This window comes from Salvia splendens, chromosome 3 (genome assembly GCF_004379255.2).
Source record: "Salvia splendens isolate huo1 chromosome 3, SspV2, whole genome shotgun sequence".
In the NCBI taxonomy this organism is placed as follows: Eukaryota; Viridiplantae; Streptophyta; class Magnoliopsida; order Lamiales; family Lamiaceae; genus Salvia; species Salvia splendens.
In genome coordinates this window covers 2228063-2243426 of record NC_056034.1, presented here as the reverse complement: position 1 = coordinate 2243426, position 15364 = coordinate 2228063, and the positions used below count along the sequence as shown (strand labels likewise).

Here is a 15364-nt window from a genome sequence, read left to right as displayed (position 1 = left end):
TATATATATTTGGATTTTGTTGCCCATGCATTAAGACTATACAAAGCACGTTTCATGATAAGAGAACTCAAACGTCCCCCAACTACACAACTTTATATCAAAATTTGTAATTTCTCACACGACTTTGCAATTTGACATCATCAAATTAAAGGTTTTCTTTTTCTTTTTAATAAAAAAATCAATAATAATTGCCTATTCACCCTATAATCGACCTTCTACTAATAGGGCTAAATTTGAAAATGTGAATTTAGATAACATACTCTACATTATTTGGAATGATTAACTTTTTAGATAGATTATTTTATAGATAGGTACCTAAAGAATAAGGGTTTCCTATGATTAGATATTCTACGAACCTTAATATATGGGATGTGGATCAATCATATCCAAAACTATGCAGATTTATTAATTTATTCCGACAGTTTCGGCTGATCACTTATCCTCTCCCTAAAAACTCTATCCAAAATTAGGGTTATGAGAAAACAATCAGTCGTCATTGAATTTTGACTCAAAGCCCTAATGAGAAATTTTAAACGTTCCACACGCCATAATTTAGTTAATTAGTTAGGTTTATCAAGAAAAAACAATCTCACCCACATATATTAGGGTGTCCACTGTAAGGCGGACACTCCAATAGCCCTGCCCCAGATTTTGTCCATAGCCCCAGTTTTTTTGTCTATAGCCCCAAAATTTTGTTTCCGCCATTATGGTGGACACTTCCAATAGCCCCAAATTTTATAATCAATTTTCATTTTAAAATGTTTTTAGTTTGAATCAGGTATAATTAAAATCATCGCAATATAAATAATTAGAAAACGAGGTAATTGAGGCCGAATATTCGTTGTATTCGTCGTCTCCACCGTGCATTTTTAGAGAGTGAAAGTGTAGATAGTGAATGGAGGGATTGTGTGAAAGCACCAATTGTTAAGGATGAAGTTCCTTAACTCGTTGATTTTACGTCCAACGTCGTGGGAGCTTTTGCCCGTCGATCAATCCGGCGTCAAAATTAGGGTTTTGTGCGTTTTGCACGTTTGAAAGGAAAGAGAGTAAGAGAAAGTAAAATAAAAGGATCATTGATATTTCTTGAATGATTGAACTAAAGAACAATGTCCACTATTTATAATAGTGGATACTAACTTAATGAGCAAGACAAAAGATATGAAAAAGATATGCAAATCTATAATTAACTAACTAAATAATAATAATCGTATCAGACGCCCGGTGCGTCCTCGCCCTCCTTTCGCCTGATGCTCGTCCGCCGCCTACCGCCCCACTGTTCCTCGTCCGCCTCGGGGGCGGACGTCGCCGGCACTATAGACCGCCCCAGCCGGGGCAATAGGCGCGGCGGTCCCATAGTGGACACTCTTATACAATTATCTGTGCATGTATAGTTATTCTTATTTACACTTGGTTACAAACTTTCCGAAAACTGCAAAAATCAGTTAGATAGTTGTCTAATCTAGTGAGTAACTTGGTCCACGAAAACACTTTTCATCATTTATTGAAGTTTGAATTTGGATTATGGTCTGATGCAATAAGACAATGTTCTTGAAAGCATACATCTCAACTCTGTGCAGTGCACATAGCATTATGAAAAGCTTTGCATAAAGAATAGTTAGGTGTATAATGCAATTTAGGGTTTTCTCTTAGCTTGCGTATTCTCGTGTATATTTTAATTTAAACTAAACGTTGGAGATGGTTATTATCCGACAAAATCGGATATCTAGATAATTAGATTCATATTTGAAAAGAAATTCTATGAATGATCAGAAATGCTAACAAGGAATTATAGAAAAATATGAAGATAGGATATAAGGTCAATATCAGTTTCAAATATTGAAATATTGTTGCAGCAGTTGTTGACATATGATAAGATCATATGTCCTTGTTGTCTGTCTATCCCAATGTTGCAGTCTCTCTCTCTCATTTGAATTCATTATATACAAAAAAGTACATGTATAGGTGCATGTATTAAAAGAAGAGCAATGGTTCTTTACCTAAGTTCTGTATCTGATGACAAAATTAGCATCACATTTCGACCAAATATAGCTAGCTAATTCCACAGTGTAATAAAATTGGGAATGTGATACTTTGTTCTTGGTCACTGTTTGTGCATATGCCATTACATGTTTATATATAATATACACGTGCGTTTTGGATTGCGTGGAAGGTGCAAACGTTGTCTGCATCATTTAAATGTGACTCAAACATTTAAATATGTTGGCATAATTGAAAATTTTGATAAAAGTCCATGTGTAAACTTTATCCATACAGCAGATTTTAGAGATGTTATTTGAATAATTTTGAATTCAATCCAGAAATCATGAGTAAAATAGTGTATGGGGCCTGGTTAGGCAAATTTTGTGAGTGTGAATGTAACATGCATGAAAACTATTACACTAAAAAGAGGCCTCTTGCAGCAGCTGTTGGGGCATTTCCAGCAAACAGCTAGCACAGCTCTATAATGGGCTGTGACACAAGCCACCAACAAGACTTCATTTTCTATAAATATGCTATTTATTTTTAAAATTGTACAAAAGAACAATCTAGTTTTAGTAACTATAACACAATTCAAATTAAAAAATCGTAACTAAAACTATAATTAAATCTATGTGCGAAAGGTGAAGTTAATTTCTTTGCTGATATTGAAGTACTCCTACAAGAAATATGAGTATAAATAATGATTGGGTTAGGACACCAATTTAATATGGGCCTTTGTGGTGATGGACCAGAAATAAGCCCAACTATATACTTTACATCATACACGAATCTTTTGAAAACCAAACATTCAATAAAAAAATGGCTCTCTCCACTCCACTAACCACTATTACTAAATTTGGCCATCTCACAGCTTTCCGCCAACCTGCCAAACTTGTCCATGTGGGACGCACGTGATTCGCGTAAGAGCATATTCAATGGTAATAGGCCAGTCACAAACTCCTCCTGCCACATTATTAGTACTAAAAACTCTTCCTGCCACATCATCAGGACAAACAATAGGTTAGCAATAGGCTAGCCACAATAAACAAAATTATAAAAAATAAATAATTAACAATCACACAAAATACGGAATTAAATTTACGACACAGATACGGGAAAATTCAATAATAATAGTAAAATTAAAAAAAGTACATTAATTAAAAAAAATTACATTACCACCACTACCACCCGCGTTACTCATTTCACGTTGTTGCTCTTGTACAGAAATTAAGATGAAGAGAAAACTCGTTAAAACAAGTGGTGCGAATGAAAATGACGTGCAAATTGCGTATATATAATGTTCCGAATTTTTTTTTAAAAAAAGAGTTGGCCGATCGCTCGTCGATCGAGAGCTTGCAATGGCGGCCAACCGACCGGCGAGCGGATCGGCCAGCGCCCGAAAATCGGCGTCGGGTCGCCGAAATGGCGCTCGCCGGTTCCAATGGTTCGGCAAGCGGATCGGTCAGCGCCGGGAATCAGCTAGCCTGTCCGCTCGCCGCCATTGGAGATGCTCTAAGGAGAGCAAATATAGTGCGTTGAGTAGATAGATAAAAAAAATAGAGAGAATAAAAAGTGAATAAAGTAGAGTAAATGTAAAGTAAGAGAGAATAAAATAAGAGTGGAAAAATGTTAATTATTCTATATATGAAAATGAGGGAACTTGACGAGGGAACGAAGGGAATATTATTTTTATACATTAATAAATTTTTGTCATAATTGTATTACTATTACAATATTCTTATATTATGATGATTCTTTTTGTTTCAAATTTGAATGATTTTGAAAATTTGATCGTAATTTCATTTTGTTGGGCATCAACAAAAAAAACAAAGGAGAAAGAGGAGTAGGTCTGTGTGAAGGAAAGATACATATATTAGTGAGATAATTGGCACAACAACACATTGCACTTATTCCTATAAGAAAACATCGGTAGACCCTCCCTCAGTATTGGATCTCAATAGCCCATCTGTACATTTCCTCCACTGGCACTGGGATGGACAGACTCACCAGCCCTGTGCCGGATTCATAGTCGAATCCAGTCTCACTGCCTCCCACACTGCACTTCAATGGCCTCTCAGAAGAGTAGACGCCAAAACGCCCACATCCCCGGACTTTGAGTGTGACGCTGCCACCAGAGATGTCGAACTGCTCCACAGCGCCACCACTGTTGAACATGTCGAGCAAGCCAATTGGCGCCAAGGAAATGTCTGTTGTGATCTTCTGCTTTATGAGATGAAAACAGTTAGTTTTTATGTAATGATGCATTCCGTTCGTATATGATCTCTTGTATGACAAAAGCTGACCTTGAGAGGGCATATGTGGTAAAGTTCGTATTCAAGAACCTTGAGCGTGACTGGGAGGGATGCTCCCTTAGGCAGGCGGACTACCTCGCCAGATCTATGTGCATACACAATGGCATCACCATTCCAATCTGCTCCAGCAAGTTGGGCAATGCCATTAACGTCCACAGCTTGAACGGAGCCTGTGAGTGTGCCAGGGGAGGCATCATGGATGCGCGTCTTCTTCTCTATCTTGCACCACCCTGCACCTTGGCAATTGAAGACGCCAACTACTCCAGAACACTTGTTTGCATTCCAGATTTTGAGCAAGCTGCCATGGTGCTACGTATTAGTTCCCCTTAAAAGAGATGGTACAAAATGAAAATTTCGAGTCTCACAAACCTTGTCCCGTCTCTTGCTGGATCAACGAAGAGGCAGTCTATAGTAGGGCGTCCAGGAAGCTGTGCACGAAGAACTGATCCGTCAGGAAGAACCAGCTTTTTCAAGAGCTCAAAGTTGTGGTTACCGGGCTTGTCACTGTGTCGAAGAACAAGATGAGATATCACTAAACTAAATACCTAAGTATAAACCAAGTTAGATTAAGAATGGAGAAATAGAAGGATTACCTCACATATATTGAGCATCCTCCTATAGCTCTAGCTGCAGCATGATAGTCAGCAGCAGGGTGCAGGCTCTGCAAGAGCAGGAAAAAGTACGTATTTTTCCATGTAATTTGTTAGTGAACAAGGTGCAAGAGAAATACTCACGTGAAACATATCCCAATCAGGCTGCATGAATTCCCCTAAGAAAATGGTGTTATAAGCTACTGAAGAAATGTGGATGGTGTGAGAAGCAGGATCACGAGGGTAGTAATCGTCAGAAGCTCTGACGACAGCAGTCTGTCTGGCGCTGTAGAGTCCATCAGTGTTGTGGCACATGCAAGAGATGCATCCATTATCAGTAAAGTTGCGAGCAATGGAAGCTTCGAGGGCTTGATGGTAGCTACGAGTAAGAGAAACTCTGCCTCCATGGCCAGCTCCGAGAGTCTCAATGATGTTCTGCACATCAACTTTAACTCCATCTACTCCACAGGAAGCCAAATAGCCGTGAAGCTCGTTGTAGAAATTGAACACTTTCTTAGGAGGGACAAGGCCCAACCCATGCACAGCAAGACTATCCATGACAATGTCTGGTTGGTTCCCCATCACACCGGGAGATTGCACAGGATATGCCAAAGCAGTGTCATAGTGTTCCAGCCCCAGACCTGCAGGCTGCACTCCACCCCAGTAACCCGCAAGAGCATGCCAGACATAGACGAACCTGTAGTACAAGTAACAGAAAATTTACATCTATTCGCTCATAGTTAATTTTAAGAGTTCCTAATCCACTAGCAAGTCTTAATTACCCATAACGACTTAGAAACATAACTACATATCTGTAGTAGAAAGACCAAGTTCAAGAACTTACTTGACATTGTGCTGTTCCTTGGCATCTTGCACAACATGTTTCAGACCTGAGTCCTGTTCTTTGGTTTTTCCATTCTTTTGGAACTTTGCATTCTCTTTGATTCCGGTTAGCCGGTTCGCAAACCTAAGAACACAGCAGTTACAGATATAGGTTAGGCTATATTCTATTGTAAAAAGTGATGATAATTGCTATCATGGTTTGTTAAAGCCAGCTTACACAACCAAATTCCATGACAAACATCCGGTTATATTAACTTTCTCTAATGCAAGCTCAATGGCTTACAGAAGTAATCTTGTCAGTTTGGGACTCATTCAGAATATCCATAAGATCTGGACAGACAACAGCTATGTGATTGTCTCTTAAACTATATCTGATATATAATTGATATGAGTTAAAATCTACTCAGAATTTGAGTTAGAAGTTGTCTTACTGAGCTCCTTCTTGCACCACACAATTGGCATCATTCTTCGCCTCATTGCCAATCTGCTGCCAACCATCGTCTATGATCAGAAAGCGTGGTGGTGTACCTCCCTTAGACAAGCTGCAAGATTAAATCTTGATTTCAGCAACTTACACAGATAACCAATTCTTTTTTTGTTTGTTATCATTTAGGTCCAAGAAATGCAGCAACTGTACCTCTCGAGTCCTTCTTCAACACCCTCAGCAGTGACATCAGTATAAAACGCATCCCATGTGCACCATCCAAACCAGTCCAGGAAAGCAGGCAACTTCATGGAGTCCAACATGCATTTATAAGTAGTACTACTATTAGCATAAACTTGGATATTATGTCTTTGAACTTAGTCATTAAACATTACGCATACTAATCGTTAACTTTTCTACCTTCTTCTTCTCTCGGTGATGAAATGTTTGCATATGTTTCTCAACAGCTCTGTTTAATAAGGTACAAATTTTAATATCAGTGAAAACCCATGCTAATACAACTTCATAAGAAAAACTGGAAGTTTGCAATGCCTTACTTGACAGCCTGATCAATGACTTCAAAGGGATTGAGCCCAGCATGCATGTAAACAAGGTGAAGTCCTTGGTCTGTCTCAACCGAATTATCTCCTGCAACCAACGACATAAAAAACAAGGTCGTTCCTATTCTCGAACTCTTTTGTTCAAGGTCATTCCCCTTGAACCCAGTGAACTCCATTATTATATGCATTTGATGAAAAGAAAAGCTGATTTTTCTCCAACGTAGTGGTATATGCCTTGGATAACAACCTCAGCCCATCCTACAGACCCTTATATCTCCATGTATGATGAATAGTCAACTAGCTTAAAGTAAATGGCATAGCAGAATGTATGTGGCCGGCAGGACGAATACCATCAATGATTCAATATGTATATGCTTAACCCAAATGCTTTTGGGTGCCATGAACACTCACCACTCTCAAGGCAGATCTCCAGCTCGCTCTTGTCGTTTCCTTGAAGTGCTGCTCGGAATGGCCCTTCAAGAATAGGCAGAAGAACAGTGTAGATAGTCGGGGCATCTTCTCCTTCACTGCTGTCCTTACTCTCGATGAGCATGAACTGAGTCTCCAGTGGAATATCTTTCCCACACGTCCCCATTCTCTGGGTCATCCACCAGAGCTTGAAACGAAATAAGCACATGAAGCGCACGTCCCTGTTACAGGCGAAAATTAGATGACCATCACAGTAGTGAAGTTAATAATAAATCATTGGCACATAAATTTCCTAAAGGGAGTCCAACAATAACTAGTGTTTTTTTTTTCTGTATTTAACTCACTCTTCAGTTAGTTTTCTGCAAACCACTCTGATAGGTAAAAGCGATCTGTTTTTACCATTACATAAACTTGTAAAGATTAACAACCATATTGCTATAACAATATTCAAAGAACCATGTTTTCTGAAATGGATTTGGACAGATTAAACATGCTTTCGCCCAACATAAGTCCCTTTTCATTATAAACCTAAAGATTAAGCACTAGTAGAAACATATTATAATACTATGAGATAGTCTATAGTGCTTACTCCAAGACACCAACTGGAAAGACATGGAGACATTTGCTGTGAGAAGCTGTGGCACCAATGAAAGCACCTGCGACAAGGCCTATGCCAGATCCTGGGGTAAGCACAATGTTTTCAGGAACCCCAGTGAGTATGGTTTTCCCATGAACCACAAGGTTCCCGTCGTTGACAGAGATCTTGGGTGTAACCGTCATCTTTGCGAGTTTAAGGAGTACTTTAGAGTTTCCTGCACATAAAGAAAGAGCAAGCAAAACTTAGATATTGATCCCCAGCATCATCAAACAGATCACACAAAAGAATTTCCGAGACTATTTAGTACTAATACCAACAAAATAAGTACCTACTCTCTGAAACAACACAGAAAAGGTTTGAAATAATGATACTTCAATTTCAAAACAGAAATACTAGCATCTTTGGACCAGCATACGATATAGAGATCTGTTAGATCCAACTTTCAACTTTTCCGGGCGACTTATCAAAACATTGTCTTTTGCCTTCTCCATCCACTTTTTCTCTACTCCCCCCCCCCCCAAGATACCAACACAAACACAAACAAAATTACTTTGAGCAGCGGAAAGTAAAACTTGTGGCTGATCAGGTACATCAAGCAAGTCAAAAAATGTAGTCACTTTGTGAAATCAAAATATTTCTTAACTTTCCATTTTTTTTAAAAAAAAATAGATTATAAAAACATGCAGATAAACTTCGATGTCAGTTGCTGCGTGAAATCACCTCCAAAAATTCAATCCTTCCGGCCATTTAAACGTACAGCACAACACGATCCAGACTTACTATCGTACTCATCCACAAATGCAACGAGGAATCATAGATGGAAAGGCAGGTAAAATAATTGCGTGACACGGAATCATTTCTAAAGAATTAGTGCTAAAATTCCGTCTAAGAAAATAAATTCGAAAATCTAATAAAAACTCGAGGATAATTACTTTAAGCTTACTCCACCAAACAACAAATCTAGAGATAAAGTAAAAGCAAAAAAACAATTCCAACAAACACCAAAATTTACCTTTTCAGTCTCCTTTAAGCCGCCTCCAAAAGCAGCTCCGACCAGATCAAATTATTGCCGTCGAAGATGCGTTTCCAGAGAGAGAGGGGGGGAGATTCCGAAATAGGAAACACACTCCACAGCTCAGCAGAAGCGCATTCCAGTATGGATGCAAACTTCAGGCGAGAGATCACGGAGGGAAAGTGAAATGCAAGGGCACGCAAATGCTCAAACAATGTGGTGCGAGTTTGAAGATGGAGCTAGCTCAGGCTTTTATAGGACATACAGCGTTAACGCTAGAACAATTTCGCCCGAGCTTGGCTAATCCCAAGCAGACACGTGTCGGATTAGTTCGGCGTTTAATTCAGTATCATATCGAGTACAGTGTGGGGCAGGGGTATTTAAGTCATCTAATATTGGAGAGTTGGTTGTGATTTACCACCAAAATATTTCCCAAAATTTCTTTCCGAGGAAATTGAATAATGACTTGCAACAAATGTACAAAAAAGTTTTTGTTTATTCTTGGCATTAGATAAATAGGGGTACTAAAAGTTTATGGATTTTGTACTACCATTTAAGTTTATTAAATTTTGTAGTAGTAGTTAAATATTGGCCATCTCTGGAAACTGGAATTCGCACCCAGGTAAATTTCGTTTTTTTATTTAGTAAATTATACTCCTACAACAAAATCATTAATTTAGAGATAGACTACAATAAAAACAGAATTCATTTAAAAATATTTTTATTTGAACACCTATAGATGTATTCAAAGCATATCTTATTATAAGTTATTAAATCTAAAGACTAATGGATGTCATTTTTACATATGAAAATCTAATATTTTTAAAGTTACTAGTATGTTCATGATTTACAGTTATGGTATAATCTAAAATTTGGCCATTATATTCAGCTACCTTAATTTTGCTAATTTTGCGATTACCATAATTCATTCTCATTTGTTATTTACTTGTATCACAATAATGATAACATCATAAATCTGCAACGAGAAAACTCTAAATACTCTAATGAGTACGTTTGTAACTTTAGACTAATTGATCTTATAGTTATGATGACATAATTATAATATTATGACTAGTAGTATATTGCAATATTGTGATGAGTATGTGATAACTTTATCATAAATAGATTTTGCTAATAGCATGACAAAAAATTACAACGTACTCCATATTTAATTATGTAATGAGTAACATGAAGCTTGATGATAAACTTGAAATAGTACGATGTTTATTTGCATACATAAACCTTCAAGGGATGTAATCAAATACAAACTCTATATATTGTACAAACTCCAAATTATGATCTAGACTGTTAGAAAATGTCAACAGATGGCAAAATACCAGCAATAAAAAATATCAACACAGTGTCAACGGTTGATGTTGTGTTCACATTGTGTTAACACTATGTTGACATTTTTTGTTGCTATTATTCTGTCATCTATTAATATTTTCTAACGGTCCAGATCATAGTTTGAAGTTTGTACAATATTTATAGTTTGTATTTTAACACTGCCCTAAACTTCGATATGTTATTTATAGCTAATTAGAATAGCCATGTTAAACTGTGATTGAATAACATTGTGACAATCAAATTGTATTATTATAATTTATTGTGATTTAACGGATGGGTATTTACCACCTATTCACACCTTAATTACTTTTTGCTATCTTAATACGATGTTGATATTATTAACCTTTGTGAAGTTCTTATATCTACGGATAATGCGATATTCTAGTAATCATAACCATCTAAAATTTGATCAATTTTATTTTATATATATGGATTGATACATAGCTTTTCAAATATTTTTTATTCCGTTTTATTACCATAATAAGTAGATGAAGCTATAATCAGACGTGTGGCCAAATTGATTCCAAAAGTTGAAGTCCGTGGTTGTGATTATTATTTGCCACTGTCAAATGAGATAATATAATGGAGCACCTAATTTCTCATTTATTCTTATATTCCATTTATAATTGATTAGATCAATTGGAGTAGTTTTTATAGGGATGAAAAGTTCATATAAGTGCATGTGATACACAATTTATGCGTTATTTACTTTAATCCTCGGGAAAATTTAACTAGATGTTAAAAATATTAATAAACGAAGAGAGATAATGATGTGTTAGTTTTAATTATGTTTAATTTAAATTGATCAAAAAGGAAAAAAAAGTCATGATATAGTGCAAAAAATTATTTCGGTGATATTATATCAAAGTTTAGAGACACGCAGAGATATTTGAAATTATGGAAGATTTGACATTTCTATTCGATGTTTATAGTCACAGAAGTTAAAAAATAGCTAAATCAGTACTATAAAGTATATCACTGATCACTAATAAGCCATAATTTACTAATTATTTTTTAATTATCTTTAAATTATGTCATTTTGGGTGAAAATAGAAGTTTAATTAGAAATAAATAATATTGAATTGAATTAAAAATTCATAGAAGGAAAAATGTACAATTCAAATATTCAATTCAATTTAATCAGACTTACCAATTAATATATTAAAAAAATCTTATTTTGACCTAATTATATCTTCAGTACAAATTTCTTATCCCAAATTAACTACTACTACTATATATCTTGCTATATCGTGGAGTATTAATCAAACAAAATAAGCCCTAAAATATGGATTTGATTTAACGCAAAAGTGTCCCAAAAAAATGAAATAGATATACACACATATCAACTAAATTTGTTCTCATTCGAAAAATAAAAAAAATTAACTTAAAATAAACCTTAAAAAGTACTCCCTCGTTCCCTCCGTTTCATAATAGTAGAATTATTTCATTTTCTGTATTCGTTTTGAGAAAGAGATAATATATTACTTCCTACGTCCCAATTAAGTTGACTCATATTCATTTTTTGGATGTCTCAACTAAGTTGAGTCATTTCCTTTTTTTTTACAAATAACAAAACACCCAATTACTTTACTTTATTTCTTCACTTATTTTGCTCTCTCTTTATTTTTCTTAATTTATTCCTATCTCCTATTTAATCTCCGTAATGGGATAAATGATAAAATGTTCAAACCACCGACTTATTTTGGTCTCTCTTTATTTTTCTTAATTTATTCCTATCTCCTATTTAATCTCCGTAATGGGATAATAGGTTCAAACCACCGACTTAGTGATGGAAGAGGAAGAGGAAGAGGAAGAGGAAGAGGAAGAGGAAGAGTAATTGAATTGCATTCTATAGTCATATGAAGCTCAGTATGTTGAAAGTAAATCAATAATATTTCAAATTTCCTAAAATAGGCAGAACATTATTAACATTTATTTTTCGTTTGATAGTACTATTTTCAGTAATTGCTTTAGAGTGTCCACTATAGGGGGTGGCCTTGCTATAGTGTGGAGGACGTCCGCCTCCGGGGCGGAAGGTCCTCCGGCGTTTTTTGTGCGAGGACGCGTCAGTGCCCTTTCGTCGCGCCTATAGTGCACTGGCGATCGGGGCGCCGGCCGCCCCCTTCCAAATTTATTTATTTATTTATTTATTTTCAAAAAGTGTACTTTTAAATACCACTCCCCCACCCCCCATTTTATACCCTTTTCACACACTCTCCATTTATTCACTATCTACACTTTCACTCTCTAAAAATACACGGTGGACACGACGACTCACCCAGCTCGGACGAATCGAGATATGACGGCAATCCTTCCCAGCCGTCGGGATATGGCGGCTATCCTTCTCAGCCGTCGGGATATGACGGCTATCCTTCTCAGCCGTCGAGATGGTAAAGAGATGAAGGGTTGCAGGTGTTGTCTCTTAGTTAAGAGTATGGGTAAAAAGTCCAGTATGACCATGAATAGTGAAGGGATGAGACGGTATTGAGACAGAGACGTGGATGTCTTTAAGAGTTATATTATTACATTTTTTTAGATATTTCAGCGTTTCCGTTATTATGACAATTTCAATTTTACTCACCGCAAAGTAGTTGTACATAATATTTTAATAATTTCTTAGTCTTGATTTTTGAATTAAGCCACAACAGACAAAATAACGTTCTTTTAACTTATCATCAAGGTTACTATTACGTACATAATTTTTTCACTGACCAAAATTTTGCTCATGACAGCTCTGCCGCTAAAAATAATTTTACAATTAATTATACTGAATGGTCGTCTCGTCTGAAACGACAAATATGCCGCTAAAAATAACATTATTATAGCATCGTTAGAAACCTTAATTTTAAGAAGAGTAATGACTTCAGTTACATTATTTATCAACTTTAAGCATTATAATTAAACATTTCATTTTGTATTATTTTATATGTACAAAGTTTATATGTGTAAGTATTTACATTTTATCTTAATTACATTTTATGTAAATAAATAACAATAATATAATTAAAAATAATAAAATTAAAATTACACCAACTGAAAAAAAAATTTATATAATTAAAATTGCACACAATGGTGCGCGTAAAGACATGCACGCAGAGACATCAGTGTTGGAAAAACTATTACTAGAATTTTTGGAAATGATAGTAGATATTAACAAAAAACATTGTAAACAAGATAATAAACATAAAATTTTACAACATTCAAAAGTTTACTAATAAAAAAAAAGAAAATATGAAATAGACTAATAGTGTAGATATGATGCAACAAGATGCTGCCTTGATTTTGGGATTATGATAATGCAAATTAATGATCAAAAGGTGGACATTAAGCAGTGGGGATTTGATTCCAGATGCTGCAACAGACGCTCTAAATTAGTACTACTAATTAATTGGATTAAGTGCGTCCTTATTAATCATTGTTTCTGCGGAAAGCATTGGTCGATATCTGTTTCATTAAACAAATCGATTTTGACCACTTTTTGCATTAATGGTGACACCTCAACTCAAATTAAGGGGTGATTACTACTATTACAAAAGACTAATTATGCCTCAATTTGGTTCATAGGTTAGAATTTGATGTCAAATCACCCCTCAAAGAGCCTAATGAATGAAGAATATAGTGATAATAAAGATATGGGTGAGAATGGATGGGGATGCCTAGCATGCGATGAAGAACAAGATTCATAAGACAATGGTCCAAAAATGCTCCTTAGGTCGAATATTTGTTTTGTTGTGGTCTGATATTTGTTTTGTTGTTTAGTTTTTTGGTGAGTTTGGGAGCCTAGTTATGTTATGATAGCTTGGAGCATCCTCTCATTGTCTCTCCACCAATTTCATGTGGTTTAGTTCATTTTTATGTTATTAAAAAACAGCAAATTATATAAAAATCATGATTCTTTTATTTTAATTTGACTCCACATATTGATGTTTGAAGTTAATACTGTAAAAAAACAGGAATAATACAAACCTAAAGGTATATATAATTCTTGTACTCATTTAATAACATTAATCTAGTTTATAATGTAAAAGAAAATAATATGAAAAAATATAATCTAATTGTGAGTCTAAAAACATCATAAACATAAAGCACGTGAAAATAAGGGGGTAAAAGATAATATCAATTGATTAATAGTGAGGAATATTATTGGATAAAGTTTGAAATTTTTTAAAATATGATAAATGCAAATATGGCATATGCATAATTGGGAATATGAGATATCTTGAGAGGTCGAATGAAAATTGTGCATGAAATGGGATGGGACCATGTGATCATGGAACACGCAGCAGTTGCAGTGGAGCCGCACATGCTACTATCGTCTTATCCGTCCTAAAAGACTAGCATGTTAGGAGAGAAAGCCAATTTAATATATATATCTCATATCAGTTATTCTTACAACCGATGTGGGAATTTGAGTCCGCAACATTCGACCCTCCTTTAAGGGCCAACGTCCTCATTGGTCACGACTGGTCCTTTGTCAGGCCGCCACTCCGAGTTCTCGTTGGTCACGGCCACATTGATAACGGCGGATTCTTTATCCAACCACCACTCCGAGTCGGCCCCAAACGTACTCGTTGGTCACGGCGAGTTTGTTGCCCGGCCACCATTCCGAGCCGTTTGAGCTCTCAATAAGAGCACCAATTGATATAGACTAAATAGGAGAACTCGTCCCAAAAGACTAGTCTGTTAGGAGAGAGAGCCCATTTAGTCTATATGATATGTTTAATATTTAATTATTTAGTTGCATTATTTAGTTAGATAATTTAGGGATTGCATATCCTTTCCATATCTTGGTTGTCTTGCTCATTAAGTTAGTATTAGTATTATAAATATGGCTATTGTTGTTCTCTTCAACAAATGAATGAATGAATATATGAATTTACGTTTCTTTCTGTTTTATTTTACGCACTTTGTTTAAGCTTGAGTTGTCGATGAGATTCCACCTCCCGGGACTTCTCTTTTATCTCTTTTATCGTCTCCGGCATCTTGATAAGGGAATTACCCTTATCAAATTGGTGCTTTCATTGAGAGCTCATGGCCGAAGTCAATCTTCGTTCATGGCCGAAGTCAATCTTCGTTCATGGCCGAAGGTATCGCAAGTATCCGAAGACTTGCAATTGAATTCAATAGCTGCAAAGTTGGAGCATATTCTCGCTAGGTTCGCCCGACTCAAGTCCCGATTGGTTGAGCATGAGCGCAGGGTAGCAGCAACGCTCCCTCCGTTGCAACCCGAACCTGATCCACCCGACCGACCCCGGTTGTACGACCAATC

General features: G+C 36.0%; 1 protein-coding gene across 1 annotated transcript; it reads right to left on the bottom strand.

Moving 5' to 3' along the window:
• Nucleotides 1-3754: 3754 nt before the first annotated feature.
• LOC121794293 (probable galactinol--sucrose galactosyltransferase 2) lies at nt 3755-8976 on the bottom strand. The gene is made up of 13 exons (XM_042192387.1): nt 8749-8976; nt 7728-7950; nt 7121-7359; nt 6707-6797; nt 6570-6618; nt 6363-6454; nt 6157-6267; nt 5727-5849; nt 5027-5579; nt 4886-4953; nt 4662-4796; nt 4284-4590; nt 3755-4200 (listed from the first exon to the last, which is right to left on the bottom strand). The coding sequence occupies exons 2-13, from the start codon at nt 7916-7918 to the stop codon at nt 3922-3924; spliced, it is 2238 nt and encodes a 745-aa protein (XP_042048321.1). The 5' UTR covers nt 7919-7950; nt 8749-8976; the 3' UTR covers nt 3755-3921.
• Nucleotides 8977-15364: the final 6388 nt, after the last annotated feature.